This window comes from Mustela lutreola, chromosome 2, assembly GCF_030435805.1.
Source record: "Mustela lutreola isolate mMusLut2 chromosome 2, mMusLut2.pri, whole genome shotgun sequence".
Classification (NCBI taxonomy): domain Eukaryota; kingdom Metazoa; phylum Chordata; class Mammalia; order Carnivora; family Mustelidae; genus Mustela; species Mustela lutreola.
This window is the reverse complement of record NC_081291.1, coordinates 221,180,314-221,194,939: the sequence shown is the minus strand read 5'-3', so window position 1 is coordinate 221,194,939 and position 14,626 is coordinate 221,180,314. Positions and strand designations below refer to the sequence as shown.

At 53.9% G+C, this 14,626-nt stretch overlaps 2 protein-coding genes across 5 annotated transcripts in view; one reads left to right on the top strand and one right to left on the bottom strand.

Annotated features, from left to right (window-relative positions):
- The window catches only part of TMPRSS2 (transmembrane serine protease 2), a 33,988-nt gene extending 32,019 nt beyond the window's left edge, over positions 1–1,969 (top strand). For all 3 annotated transcript variants that reach the window (XM_059164772.1, XM_059164773.1, XM_059164771.1), the window contains one exon: positions 496–1,969. In XM_059164772.1, the coding sequence (XP_059020755.1) occupies positions 496–507 (12 nt within the window). In that variant the 3' untranslated portion in view covers positions 508–1,969. The remainder of the gene's footprint in view (positions 1–495) is intronic.
- Positions 1,970–6,743: 4,774 nt separating this feature from the next.
- MX1 (MX dynamin like GTPase 1) overlaps positions 6,744–14,626 on the bottom strand; it is a 29,296-nt gene continuing 21,413 nt past the window's right edge. For both annotated transcript variants that reach the window (XM_059164769.1, XM_059164770.1), the window contains 3 exons: positions 13,193–13,269; positions 11,571–11,822; positions 6,744–7,406 (listed from right to left, as the gene is read on the bottom strand). In XM_059164769.1, coding sequence (XP_059020752.1) covers positions 7,176–7,406; positions 11,571–11,822; positions 13,193–13,269 — 560 coding nt within the window. In that variant the 3' untranslated portion in view covers positions 6,744–7,175. The remainder of the gene's footprint in view (positions 7,407–11,570; positions 11,823–13,192; positions 13,270–14,626) is intronic.

The window sequence follows — 14,626 nt, the reverse complement described above, 5'->3', positions numbered from 1 at the left end:
GTGTGCAGTCCGCATGGCTCCCTGCAAAGATCCAGGAGCCTTTCCGAGTCCAGAGCCCGCTGTCCCCGGGCTGTCCTGTGCCCTGCAGACCATGCCTCCTAGGTGGGCTCAGCCCGGTCTGCTCCCCAGCATCCCTAGACGACTCCTACCCAACTGCGGTGACAGGCAGAGAGCAGAGCGAGCCAGATTTCTGTGCCCTGGGCTGGGGGAGCAGCGGGAGTTCCCGGATATAAGGAGAGGTGGTGATGACCGGAATTGGGGTACAGCTTCCCTGGGAGCCCAGGAGCAGGGCCCACAGATACGGAAAGTTGAAAATTTCCTGAATCAATCCAGAGGGGCCACCCAACTCCTTGACCTTCCTACGACAAATATCTATTGGTCCCCCTCACTCGCTCATTTGGTTAGAAGTCAGTCTAGCAGAAAACAAAAACAACAATTGGCTACCTTTTTTATGGCTGAAGAAATAACATCATTTCTTTCTTCCATTTGAAACAGGCAAACAGCTAATCCATGTGCCCTGTGTCCTTGGCACTGTGTCCGTGAGAAAGTGAAGGGGCCGGTTCTTCATTCTCTGGGCACCATGTATTTCTAGAAATGATTGGAAGGTCCTTTCATTGTTATTAAATAGTGCCTTTGTCTGTCTTTGGCGCTCTCCACAGTTCTGCGCAGGCCACAGGCCCTTGCTCCCTGACCCCTCGTCTGAAAGGGGTGACAGGGCCCAGCGGGGTGTGGGCACCTAGGGCCAGTGCAGAACAGGGGGTGGGGGCCTGCCGTGTTGGGATCTTCCTCCCGAACCCACTGCGGGGACCACTTCTGGATGCACCTGGGGCTAGTGACTTCTCAGCTGCTGGGTGGCTGGCAATAGACAGGGAGGAATCTGGGGGGGACGGTCAGGGCAAGCTTCTGGGGTCACTGCCGGTTAGGGCTACCCCTGGCCAACCCACAGGGGTCTTTGCTGATCATTTTTTAGTGCCTTCTCAGCAGCCCCGGGTGGTGGCTGGAAACCAGGGGACCAGCCCTTCATGGCTGAAGACAAGATTGCTCCTGCTCGCGAGGGCAAGAGCGTGGACAGAGCCCTCAGAACAAGGAAAGCCATTGCAGACACGCCACCTCTGAGCACGGCTGGGCTGGTGGTCACTGCGCATGGGGTGGGGCGCCCCTGAGGGAGACCTAGCCTTGCTCTCCAACCCCCTCTTCCTTGGAGAATGGGGTGCCCTGCCGACCCTCTGGAGCCTGCTAATCACATGCAAATCGAGGTCACCCCAGGGGAAATCAGGGATGCATGATTGAAGATACACTGTTGCATGTCAAGTTTCTACGTGTTACTACCTCAGTGCTCGCGGAGTCTTGGCCCACGCCTCGGAAGTAGTTGCTGCGTTTGGCTCTTTGAAGTGATCGTCCTTGCCAAGCGCAAGACAGTGGCCAACTTGAACTGCTCTGCAGAGCGTCCCGCACACAGGTGCTGAGCAGCAGTGCCTGGGCCAGCACCGCAGAAGAGGAAGGGGCGTTCCGGACTCCCCGAGGTCCCTGTCGCCCTTCAGGCTTCCCAGGGAGGGAAGGGCCATGGTTTGCCGAGTGGGGGCTTCGGGGCTCCGGGGCTCTTGGCTGTGAATACTGCTTTCCAAGGCTCTGCGTTCGCTCAGGCCTGCTGGTTTCCCAGAAAAGAAGGAAGGATTCTACCGCTGGGGCTTCACCTTGAAGCGGAAGGTCGTGGGGCCCCGTTCCCGGGATCTGCGTGCCTCCTGGGCGGCAGCATCTCGGGGGCCTTCCCAACCCTTGGCACTCCGCCTGCTCCCCAAGTCAGATGTTCCAAAAGCACTGTCCTGGTGAGAATGTGTTCCTTCCTTAACCTCTTTTTCTGTGACCACTGTTTGTCTTCTTTGTATCTTCTTTTGTATCTTTTTTAAACTGTAAATTCAGTTGTGAAATATTGTACAAATAAATTATGCATTTTTTTTTTTTTTTTTTTTTTTGCCAAACGTTCATTGAGTCTTTGGAGATCTGGGTGGCACACAGAACCAGTTTGCCTCTCCTTGGAGGGCAGTGATGCTGGGTAGGTGTTACACAGCAGAGGCAGGGGCGAGGGGGCTGGTCTGAGGGTGGAGGTGAGGCACGGGGTGTGGGCAGATGTGGTCGAATGATTAGCTTCATCGGCCCTCAGGGCTGGCCTGTCGGAGGTGACCCGCGGTATCTCCTGCCTGGGCATCACCCGTGGCTCCAGGTTCCCTGAGACTCAGGCCCTGAGACCCAGCTCCTTCATCCAGACCTCCCTGCCCATTATCCTACACAGCCCTCTGCAGGGTCAACCTGTCCAAAAATGCATTCAGCGTCTTGTCCCTTACAGCTGTCTTCCCGAAGTCCCTTTCAGTTCTTGGGGGCAGCGCTACCTCCTTAGCTCTCCTGGACTCCAGCCCCATGGAGTTGGGGACTGAGCCAGAGAGAAAGACTGGATGAGTTTTTTCTCTGCCCGAGAACAGAAATGCATTCACATCCTTTGCATGGCGCAGATCCTGTAGGTCCTACATACACGACAGGGGACTGTGTTCATTATATCAAGATGTGCTAAAATTACAGAAAAAGTATTAAAAAGTAAAATAGGTTTTGTTTGTTAGGCAACACGCTTAAATAGAGCTGAGTCTTTTAGTCATGGTAATCACGTATCTGAAGACCAGCAGGAACGCTGGTTTAGTGAATAGCAAATCATTGCCTCCAGGGGACAAACGGACTGGATAAGGTGCCCAGGAGCCTCCCGTCTTTGTCAGCTGGTCTCTTCATGACCTTGTTTTGCAGGTGTCTGTGTAAAGGCACTTCACTGAATACACATTGACGCAGTAGCACGGAGCTCACGGCCAATGGCACCAGGAATCCTCGAGAAGCTTAGCCACATGCCCGCTTGCCCGGTGAATCCCATCACAGCCCAGGGCTCAGGACAGCACCTAAGCAGCTGTTTGAAACCGCGAGAGTCACCAGTGAAAATAAAATGCTGGGAACGTGGCACTAATCAGACCCCAAGGAACGCTTGTGGACCGCAAGAGCTGAAGTGAGAGGGCAGGGCTTCGCCTTGCCTGTGCTCGGCTCAAGCGGGCACGTCGGGCCACTCACGTTTTTGGCCACTTTGCACACATCCACCAAAGCGTGCGAGTGTGGAGTTTGAAGCTGCAAATAAATTTTATCAAGTAGGTGGGTTCTCAAATAAAGGATCCACGAATAACGGGTCACAAGTCCTCCGGTGTCCACACCGGCTGGCAGCGGACGATCCTTTCAGTTCTAGTTTCCAAGCCGGAGTGTCCTTGTGAGTGGTTTTACTTGTGGATGAGGCTGGCTTCACTTGGAAGATCTAGCCAGAATGCTGAAGCTAGGGAGAGGCTGGTATTTAGTATTAAAATCTTCATGGGGCACCTGGGTGGCTCAGTAGGTTGGGTGTCTGCCTTCTGCTCAGGTCATGATCTCGGGGTTCTGGGATCGAGTCCGGCCTGGAGTTCCCTGCTCAGCATGGAATGGAGTCTGCTTCTCCTCCCTCTGCCCCTCTCCCCTGCTCATGCTGTCGCTCGTGCTCTCGCTCTGTCTCTGTCTCAAATAAATAAAATCCTCAGAATAAAACCTTTATAAATAAAACCTTTATAAATTTACTTAATATAAGTAAACCCCAAATACTAGTCAGAGGAAAGTGAAAACAGCAGTATTGATAAAAGTGAGTAATTTGGTATCGCCCTCGGCCCGCAAGGTCGACAAGAACCCTGGTTCGGATGCATCTTCTCTCTCTTTCTCTCCGCAAGTCTACACACTTATATACGCTTACATGACCAATCAGCGAGCAGGGTACAGGAGGGAGCGAATCAGGCTGTGCACCTAAACGAACAACTTCGCTAGCAACCAATGCTGTTTCCTTCCTCTTTGGGTGTTCTGCTGAGTCTCACGAGGCAATCCTCACCTGGCAACTAGCCAGGCGCCATCTTTTAATGGCAGAGGCCGCCCTGGCCAGGGGCCTGCCTCCGACAAGTTGGGTTGGTCATTGTGTTGCCCCTGGCTGTGCGGGTGAGTTCCCAGCATTGAAACCTGTACCCCCTTGGTGTGCCTCCAGCTGAGTTGTTCATGGGGGACAGTCCTGCCTCGAACCCAGACTCCAGGCTGGTTTTCAGCCTTTTCTCTGTTTTCCTGTGGCTCACCGGATCCCACTCTGCTTTCCCTTCCAACCTAGGCCTCGCCCTGAGCCTGGCGTTGTAAGGCGCTGCACACGCCCCTGGATGGAGCCAAACTCCACGGGGCCGGCCCTCCGCTGCCGCCCCAGACTGCGGGAGGGTGATGTTCCGTGCGACACACACCAGAACTCCTCCCCGCAGTAAACCCCGTGTTCTAAGAGAAGTACCAGAATAAAGTGACATTTAAAAAATTCACTGATGTCCCAGCTTTGTTTTAAGGAACCAACCCCATAAATGGTTATTTGCTAGAAGCTCACTGTGACGACGGAGACCAAGCTTCTACCCAAGTGAAATCCCACAGAATCGCTCAGGGCTTTCTTCCCTGGGAGGAAAAGACTAGGTCGGACAGCTGAAAGCCAAGGTCCGTGTGCCTCTTGCTGCCCTCCCTGCCGCCTGCTGGGGGATCTGCCGCTTGCATTCATTCCGGAATTCCCTCTGAAACGAAAATTGACGTTTGAGGGGCTTTTCTGGCTGGGGGGTTGCTTTTGTCTTTGCTCTTCCCCAAGGACAGTAATCAAGGGCTCAAGCTTCTCAGAAGACAGTCACGAATCCAGAAAGTCCTCTGAACAAATGCTCAGTGTGTCCCAGGCTCCACTTCCGCTCACAGCGTTTATTAAGCACCTACGGCATGTCAGACCCGCTGTCCTGGAAAACCAAAGCTTCCTGTTTCAGTCCGTTCGACTCCATCCAGCTCCTCTCGATGCTCTGCTCCAAACTCAGCCCCAGCCCATGGGGTGCGGAGCCCCGGACCCGACTCACCCGAATTGAGGGTTCCTGCGTGGGGACCGTAGGTATTCTAGCATGTTCTTTCTTCACAGATAGATGGCCTTTCCTGTTAGTGCTCTAGAGGGGGCAGCAGAATCTGGAGAGAGAGGCTCTGGTCTGGCAGTGTCCCTCATGGGTGGGGGGTAGGGATGGGGGACGGGGAACAGGGAGGGCACTTTGGCGCCCCTGTCTGAGCCTGGCTGTCCTCTGAGTGAAGAAGCCACACCAGGTGACTCTCTCTCTCTCTTTGGGAAAGGGGACAGTCGACTTGTCCCTTGTGGATGGCAGGTCAGGACAAGCCCAGGGGAATCCCTAGACAACTGCTGTTTGGGGCCGAAATGAAAATGATTCCAAGCACCTCCTGAGTCCGAGGCAGGTGTGCTCCCCGCCAGAAATTCCATTCTACGGAGCCCATCCTAGCTTTCTTCCTCCACCTCCTCTTTCAATCTCCAGGAAAATTGGAACCACAGCAAAAGAAGACCCCTGAGCAACACTGACATCTCCGGGCTCCAGGGTGCCTCTGGTCCCTGCAGAATCCTCCCGTGGGGGGCAGGGGTGCCTGGTGCAGGAGACGTTACTCAGACCCCGCAAGAAGCTGGTCTGCATCCCTGTGCTAAAGGGACACAGGCCTCGCACCACCTGCTGGAGGGGACCCCACACCCCCAACCTGCCTTCACTCTTGCAGGAGTCTATTTGCATTGGTAATAATGTTTCCTCTTAGCAGGAGGGAAACCCGTCCCAGCCTGTGGTCAGCCATGAAAGGCATAAGGTGCTGGCCCGTGCTGGGAGCTGATTGAAACTGGTTGAACCTCCCATGGTTCTCCGGACAGCCCCTCTTACAAGCAAATTCTCAGACTGTGCCAAAGCACTGGGCATCCTAGCATCCCAACGGTCAGAAGGGACCTGGGGTTTGGGGCTGGTTGGGAGGGGAACATGTCACCAGTCAGCTACCCCGGCGAGGCCGTCATCTGGCTGGGCCCGAAGCCCCCGCTGCCTGGGAACACACAGCTCCTGGGGCAGCTACTCCCTTTCTGGACAGCCGGCAGAAAGTGCTCCCACTGCCCACTCTGGTTGTGCAGGACATGTCCCCGGAGAACATTCTCTCCCGCCCTCCTTCGGACGGCTCTCCTGTCGGCTTTTACGGGACATGGAGGCAGATTCCCTTGTGTCCGGCCTGGGCACAACCTGCCATTCCGGTTCCTGCGCCCGAGCCACTTGCGGCCAGGTGTCTCTGCAGGTCCCCTGCCCCAGACCAAGGAGAACAGTAGACGCTGCAGGGCTCCCCAAGGACAAGTCGAGGTCAAGGCCATTGCCGCCTCCCAGCCATCTGCAGGAGAGACCCTGCGGGCGCTTTTTGCCTGTTTGTGAAGTACTCACCCCAGCGCGTCTAGTTAGCCAACATTCCCGCACCTCCCAGGGGGAAAAGAGGGATATTTTTTTCTTGCGGTAAGAACGTTAAAGGGCTACTCTCTTAGCGAACCTCCAATGCCCCAGACGGTATGGTCAGTGTGTTCACCTTCTCACGGGAGGCCTGGGCCTCTGACCCCCGTCACCCAGGGCCTCTGACCCCGTCACCCTGGGCCTCTGACCCCCGTCGCCCACTCCTCCTGTTTCCTTCATTTCCCGCTGCTTTGCCGCTTGTCCTCATCTCGCCGGGGCCTCTCGTGAGCAGCCATGCTCTTTGCTCGACCGCCAAGGGCCCGGCGTGGGCGCCACGGGGGTCTCACCCGCTATCATTTTCAGGGTCCTCCCCCCAGAACATGAGGCGTCAGAAGCATGTCTGGAAGAAACGAGTTTATTACAAATCAGTGAGATACAGGGTCTGAGAGTGCCCTTCCCAAGCTCTCCAGATGCTCCCGAAACATCAGTGGCATGAAAGCAAGGTGCACAAAGCAGGAACTAAGCTTTCTACGATGCTGCTTCACATGCACTGGTCCCCATGGGAGACACAGAGTTTCGGGGGAACAATCCCGAGGGTGGAAATACATTGTTCCTAAGCGGGAAGGCAGCGGTGGCGGCAGCAGTCCTCCAGGCCAAACCACGACCTACGTCCGCTTCCTGGCTCTCTGCCCGCGCAGGGACAAGCACGGAGCGTGGCTGGGAAGACTGGCTGCTGCCTGCTCACGGATCTGTGGCATGGGTTCAGGGGAGAGCGCGGGTCCCGCTCCCGGCAGAAGTGCCCTGGAGACGCGGGCGGGCCCGGGAGCCGCCTTAACCGGGGAACTTGGCCAGGCGGCGCCGAGCCTGGCCCAGCCGTGCCAGCCGCTCCTTCAGGAACTTCCTCTTGTCGCTGGTGTCACTGCGCTCCTTAAGGAGCCAGTTGTAGGTGTCCTTGTCCTGGAGCAGCTGCAGCATGGCCTTCTGCAGCTTCTGCCCGTACACTTGCAGGATGAAGTACTGGATGATCAGGGGGATGTGGCTGGAGATGCGTGTGGTGGCCTCCTGGTGGGGAAGAAGAGGTCACAGTCACCGTCACGGAGGGCTGAGGCGCCAACGGCAGCCTGTGAGCATCGGGCACGGCTGGGCAGGTGAACGCCCCCGGCTGGGCCTCCAACCCAGCAGTGTCCTCTGGGGAACCCCCGGTGCAGGAAGCGCCCCAGGCCCAACGCCGCCTCCCCCGCCCGGGAGTCCTGAGCACTCGTGTTCCTTCTGATCAGAGAGGATAAAATGGGCTTGTAAAGGGTAAATGCACAGACTGAGAACAAAAACTCCAATTTCAACGGATTTGCAGCTCTGCTGGAAAGATTTTAAGACTTGGTTTTTAATCCACATGAAAATTATTTAGCAGAAAAAAGGGCTGGGCTGTCAAAAGCCACCGAGGGGCGTCCTCTGCTGTGTCTGCGTGTCCCAAGTCAGTGTCAGCCTTCCTCCTCACTCCTCCCTGCCTCCTCCTTCCGTAGGCCCCACCTGTCACTGAACGCCTCCTGAGACACGCTGATGTCCCTTCCCTGGCCCTGTGCCTCCGTTCCTTCCTCCAGAAAATAGTGAGACTCTGAGCACCTGGCCCCACGAGACAGTTAAAAAGATTAAACAAGCTGAAAGGGAAAAGCTGGAAGAGAGGCCAGGCGTGGACTAGGCGCTCAGTGAAGGCAACCCGAGAGGCCATGCAGCAGAGCTGGGACACAGCTCTGGGCTCCAGGGTGACAGTTAGCGAGGGATGTGGCCTGCCACCACAGCACGCGGAGGGAAGGGGACAAGGAACCATCAGGAGATCCCCCAGACCGGCCGTGTTTGTGGGAAACCATCTCTCCGGTAATGGAGAAGAAATTTCTGAGTGGTGACAGTCAGCTGCCTTGGCCCTCACCTACCCACGGGGCCGTTGTGCCAATCCCTGACCTGGGGACATCTGCACCAGGGAGACAGACGGCTGCAGGGACACCTGCGTCCTGACCACAGAACAGCACAGGCCCTCGTGCAGCAAAGGGGAGTTGAGGACGCAGATGGGGTCAAGATCGTCAGCTGATGTTAAACTAGGGAGAGTATCCTCCATTTTCTGGAGGGCCGGGTGCAAAGGAGGGAGGCCGGCCGCAGGTTCGGACGGCGGGCGGTCCGGCAGGAGGTCTGAGATGTGGCATTGTTGGCTTTGAAGATGGAGTGGCCACGCACGGAGGACCCCGGGCGGCCTCCAGAAGCTGCACGGGGCCAAGAGACAGATTCTCCCCTGGAACCTCAAGGGGGAGCACAGCTCACTGAAACCTTGCTTTTAGCCAGGGAGGATCATACTTAAATGGAGAAAAGTAGCATTCTCGTTAGATTCAGATAAGAGGAGGCTGCCTTCTGACTCCGCGGCTGTTTCCAGTCGCATTAAAAGGATCGGAAGCCGGAGCTCCAGGTGTGAAACTGGAAAGGGAAGGGGGAAAACGCACAAGAATCAGCTGCAGAGACCATATCGACAGCAAACAGAAGACGAAACGGAATATGTGTGCCCAGTCTACGCAAAGAGAGCGTTGAAACACGTCCGAGGCTGCCCCAAAAGGAGATCTTCAAGCGGAGACACCCTCGATATTCCTGGACAGAGAAATCTCCCATCATGAGGATGTCGAGTCTCCCTGGCAGACCGGTCAAGGAATCCAAGCGCCGTGAGCACGTCAGCACCCCCCCCCCCCCGCCCCCGTCTCATCCGGAACGGGATAAGCGAATCCGACAATTCATACTGAAATGAACAAACAAGAACGGGCGGAACATTTCTGCCCAAGGCCAGGTGGGCCCACAGTTCTTAGCAGCATTATCCGGCCCGAAGGGGCAGACACGTGAAATGTGCACAGCCAGATGAGCGGATAAACCAGATGCGGTCGGTTCCTACGATGGAAAGTCACTCGACTCTAGAAGGAAGGCATTCTGGCAAGTGTAAGTGTCCCAGCAAAGACGAGCCTTGAGGACATTATGCCAAGTAAAATAAGCCAGACACGCAGGGACAGAGGTTGCACAGGTCTACTTACACGAGCTACCTTGAATACGAAAATCCACAGAATTGGAAGGTAGAATGGGGGAGGATCGGAGTGGCAAGAGGCGAACTCCGTGTGTCATGGGGATGAGATGCGGACCGTCCTGGAAGCAGGCAGGGGGTCAGCTGCACGACAGTGTGAGTGTGCCTGAAGCCGCTGACCAGGACACATAAAGACAGTTAAGATGGTAAATGTTACCTGATGTATATTTTACCGCACTATTTGGGGATATCAGCTGCACTAAACATTTAAGACTTGTATAAAAAGCTGCACATGTAATCATGTCAATACCGACTTAGGAAAAGGAAACCAATAGAAGAGAATTCGGGATCTAGAAAAAGACCCCAGGACACAGAGGAGGAGGGTGACTGATTAAAGGCATATTATGCACCAGCAGGCCTGGCATAGGGTCTTCAAGTGATCGTTCAAGGACAACCAACAGCCATCTAGGGCAAGCCTCATTCTGGACACCGTGTAATTCCAAGTGGATCACAGTTTAAATATAAAAGTTGAAATGATATATTACTTTTAATGTATAGACTTTGTTTCTAAATCTCAGAGACAAAGGCCAGCAGCGTTAGTGGAGACATTTTGACAAAAAGTTTGGAAGCCCCACAAGGAAATAACTATTAAGCCCAACTCAGAAATCTAGAACACACCAGCATGGTCTAAAACCACCAAAGAGAAAGTCACCAGGCAAACGAGAAACTCTGGGGTATTTGCACCACAAATCGCTAAGCTCTGAGACCCTGTTCTGCAGAGAATTTCTGCCGGAAGCACAGTTTCCTAAATAGGAGACAGAAATAGCTCTTGCGCTGTGAAACCACACCCCACCTCACTGTAGTAACAGAAAACACAACAAGAGCTTATGTTCGACCAGTCGCCATGTCAAGAAGCCAACAACTTCAGTGGAGACCAAACTGCCAAGTGCAGGCCGTCTGTGGGGGAGAATTCATCAACATAACGGAGTGTGCTACTTTCGTAGATCACTGTGGCCTGGCCAAATCGCTCAGTTAATTCAATCAAATGCTAACTTAGATATTTCTAGATTTTGTAAATGTGTTAACATCTCCAGTCAGTTGACTCTGAGTAAGGGAGATTATCTGAGATCACAAGGGTGGGCCTCACCCAATCAGCTGAAGGCCTTAAGCGCCAAACAGAGATTTTCCTGAAGAAGAAGAAAGCTTTCCCTTGGACGATGTCAAGAAACCAGAGAAGGACCTCTTTTGGGGAGAAGGGAGGGCTCAGGACGGGGTGGGTGGGGGACATCGTCCACCATCAACTCAGTCTCCTCCCGGGATTCTGTCTGTGCATTGCCTCCTCTAAACAACTCTGTGAGGCCCACGACCAGACAGGGAGTAGGCGTAACTGCGGAAGAAGCCAAGGTGCATGGGTGCCTCCTGACTAGCCCTTCACAGGACTCACTCATGTGGGCACACGTCACAGCGTCTGCAGGCAATGGAGTCTGACCGTCTCTGTCCCATAGCAAGGGCATCTCCTGGGAGCCCATTAGAGACGCACAATCCTCACCTCACCTCACACCTGCAATCCACATCTGCATGACAGCCAGATCCCGGGAGACCTGCGTGCGCTGTCGAATTCGAAAAGCCTGAAAGCATCCACATACAGACTTGATGGATATCTCTGGTAAACCGAGAGATGCCTATTTGCTTTACCTGTCCAGACCCAGACCCATCTCTGCGGCTCTCAGGTGGACGTCCTTCTCCAGCATGAACGACACTGCTTTCCGCATTCGTTGAAATGGACAGCAGCCACCAGAGCATGTGTCTCTGTGAGTCGCTTCTACTGGGAACACAGCCATTGCCCACTGACGTTGAGCAGAGGGTCCTACCCATGCTTATCTCACTGAAGATTCACAAGAACTGGGAGGAAATACCACTTTACCGAGAAGAAAGCTGAGGCTCAGAGAGGTCAATTAACCTGGCCAGGGCCACACAGCCTGTCCATACCAGAAGTGGGTGGCTCCGAGCCCCGGCCTCTGCTTACCTCTCCGAGGCACAATGTCTCCACGGAGCTCCCAGAAGGGCCTGGAAGACGAGCCGACCGGTGGTCACCGTGCATAGACCAGTAGGCCAAAGAGGCATTCACGAGACAAGGACACAGACTGAAAACCGGCCTTTGGAGGTGCCCACGGGCTTACCTGATGGTACGCCATCAGATGCTCAAAGATCTCAGACAAGGAGATGTTTACTAGAGAAAATTCTTCAGTGGTCATCATGCTGTTTATCTTCTGGTTCTTCTTTCCCTCTTCCGACTCCTTCTCTCGGACCCTCTGCAGCGCCCGCTGGTACACTTGGTCCTGGCAGTAGACGATTTGCTCCATTTGGAAGTGAAGGCGGATGGACTTCTCGGCTTCCTCTTCTAGCTCAAATTTAATGTCCTCAATTTTGGACTGCAGCAAGAGAGAAGCACAACGAAGGTCCCTCAGAAACAGATCACCGGCGCAAGGAAGGAGGTCCTCCGCAGAGCCCATGGCCAGCTGGCTCCCAAGTGAGCCAAGACAGCACCTCACACTGGCTTGTCTAGTATGGGGCTCCCACCCTGGCCGGGCGCGGAACCTCCCAGGAGCCTGGACGCCCCTCCTGAAACCCAAACGGGCTGGCTTGTGGGCCCAAGGTCTCAGCTTCTGTCTTTCTCTTTGGGGGGGCTTTCTCATCGAATGAGGACTATAGGCCCCATCAGAGAGCTCGTGGGGATAAGAGCGGGGCCAAAAATTTAAGTCAGTTCAATTCTGCATGCTTCATGTCCCGACAGTCTGAAGAAACTGGCTGGGGCGTCGATCTCTCACACAGACAGGATCTGGACTCCCCGGAACTCACACTCAGGGCCACCAAGTGTGACGCGAAGTGCTAGGGGCACCCCAAGGCCCAAACATTTTCTTCCATGCTCATTCCAGAGGTCCAGGCAGCAGAAGTAGACCACCCCAAGCCCCCCAGCCTGTGCAAGGCCAAGCTCATCTTCCCAGCGATGCTGGGTGCTGGGGGGCAAGGTGTGTGTTCCCCCAAATTCACAGGTTGAAAGCTTAATCCCCAGTGTGATGGCATGGGGGGGTACTTTAGGGGGTCAGGCCTGGCCAGTGAAGCCCTTACAGATGGGGTCAGCGCCCTTGTAAGAAGAGACAGCAGAGTGCTTTCCTTCTCTCTCTCTCCCTCTCTGTCTCTCTCTCTCTCTCTCTCCTGAGGATACAAGGAAAAAGCGGCCACGACAAGCCATGAATTGGGCCCTCAGCAGACGTGGGATCTGAGCACCTCAGTAGGAGCCCCCCAGCCTCTGGAACGTGAGGGTTCAGTGACTATCACGTAAGCTGGCCAAGGCCACGCTCTGGGCCATGCGGGCCCGGGCTGAGCCGTGGGGAGCCCTGTTTCTGAGAGTGGACCAGGGAGGTGTGACTTCCTCCTGCCTCTTCACTCTCCAAAGACTCCGGGCATCCCTGCGGCTTCCACAGTGAGTTTCAAGGTTCAAGCCATTGTGATCAGAGGCGACGGGGTTCCCCGGGGACTATGGGTCTCCTTCGTTTGAGTGGTTTTGAGGATTTGGTTTCTATCCTCCGTCTCACTCGTTCACCGGCCTCACTGCTTCCGACCAGACCTCACCGGCAGGACCACCGGTCAATTCCACTACCGAGCGGGACTCTTCACTTCTCCAAACACCCAGTAAAGTTGAGACGGTCTTAATGCAAGAAATCTACTTTCCAGCATCAGGCTGACATTATTATTATTATTATTATTATTATTATTTTAAATAACATGCGGTCAGTTTTACCTTGGTAGTTCGGTAGAGGTTGAAAAATTCATCAAAGTTTGCTTTTGAAATACCCGTGAAGGCGGCCTGGACCATATCTGAGGAAAAAACAAGATTCATTCATCATCGCACATTGCCAAAAAAAAAAAAAAAAGAGGGTGAAATATCCAGAAATGAAGTTTCCTCCCCTCCCTCCTGCCGTGTCTTCCCATTCTGGGACATACACGTGCCATTTTTGCTGGAGGCTCTCTGGCTTAAAGTCTCTGGTGTATTTCGCTGACATTTAAACTTTGCAGCCTGGGGTGCCAGGTTGGCGCAGGCGGTTAAGATTCCAGCTCTAGGGTGCCTGGGTGGCTCAGTGGGTTAAAGCCTCTGCCTTCGGCTCAGGTCATGATCTCAGGGTCCTGCGATCGAGCCCCGCATCGGGCTCTCTGCTCAGCGGGGAGCCTGCTTCCTCCTCTCTCTCTACCTGCCTCTCTGACTACTTGTGATCTGTCTGTCAAATAAATAAATAAATATCTTAAAAAAAAAAAAGATTCTAGCTCTAGGTTTGGGCTCAGGTCCTGATCTCAGGGTCCTGGGATCGAGCCCTGCATCAGGCTCCACATCCCACAGAGAATCTGCTTGGGATTCTCTCTCCCTCTGCCCATCCCCCTTCTTGTGCTTTCTTCCTAAAATAAATAAAATCTTAAAAAAATTTTTTTTTCACCCTAAACAAAGATAGTTGTAAAGAAATATAATCTCTGGTAGGCTATAACTATATAAATATTTTATAGTAAGACACAGCACTGTCACATACATCACTGAGCTCTAAATGGCCGTGTTATTTATTTGAAAAAAAAAACACATGAATGTGGTCTTATCATCAGAAAATTTACATTTTTTAAAAAGATCTTATTTACTTATTTGACAGAGAAAGAGAGACAGCAGGAGAAGCAGTCTCCTGGGTGGTAGGAGTATCTCTAGTTCTAACAAGGTGACCCTTGGTGGGCCCTGGACAGTTTCAGAATGGGGGGCCTGGTCACCAGGAAGATCAAGCCTGGAGGAGAAGCCTGGAACTTACAGCACCCCTTTGCCACCCCTGGGGAGGGGGGGAGGGGCTGGGGTGGAGCTGATAATTGATTATGTCTTTGTGATCATTGATTACACCTCCTTTAAATCCCCTAAGTGACAGGGTTCAGAGAACTTCCAGGTTGGCAAACACACCCATGGGCCAAGAGGATGGTACCCCCCGCCACAGGACAAAAGCACCCACCCTTGGGGCCCTCCTAGACCTCCCCTATGGATCTCTTTCATTCACATCCTTTACAGTAAACTGGCTAAGGTAAGTACATCCTTTAAAATAAATCAGCAGAGATAAGTAAAGTGTGTTCCTCATCCTGTGAGCTGTTCTAGCAAAGTATAGAGCCTGAGGAGGGGGCTATGCGAACTCTAATTAGTAACATGTCCATCAGA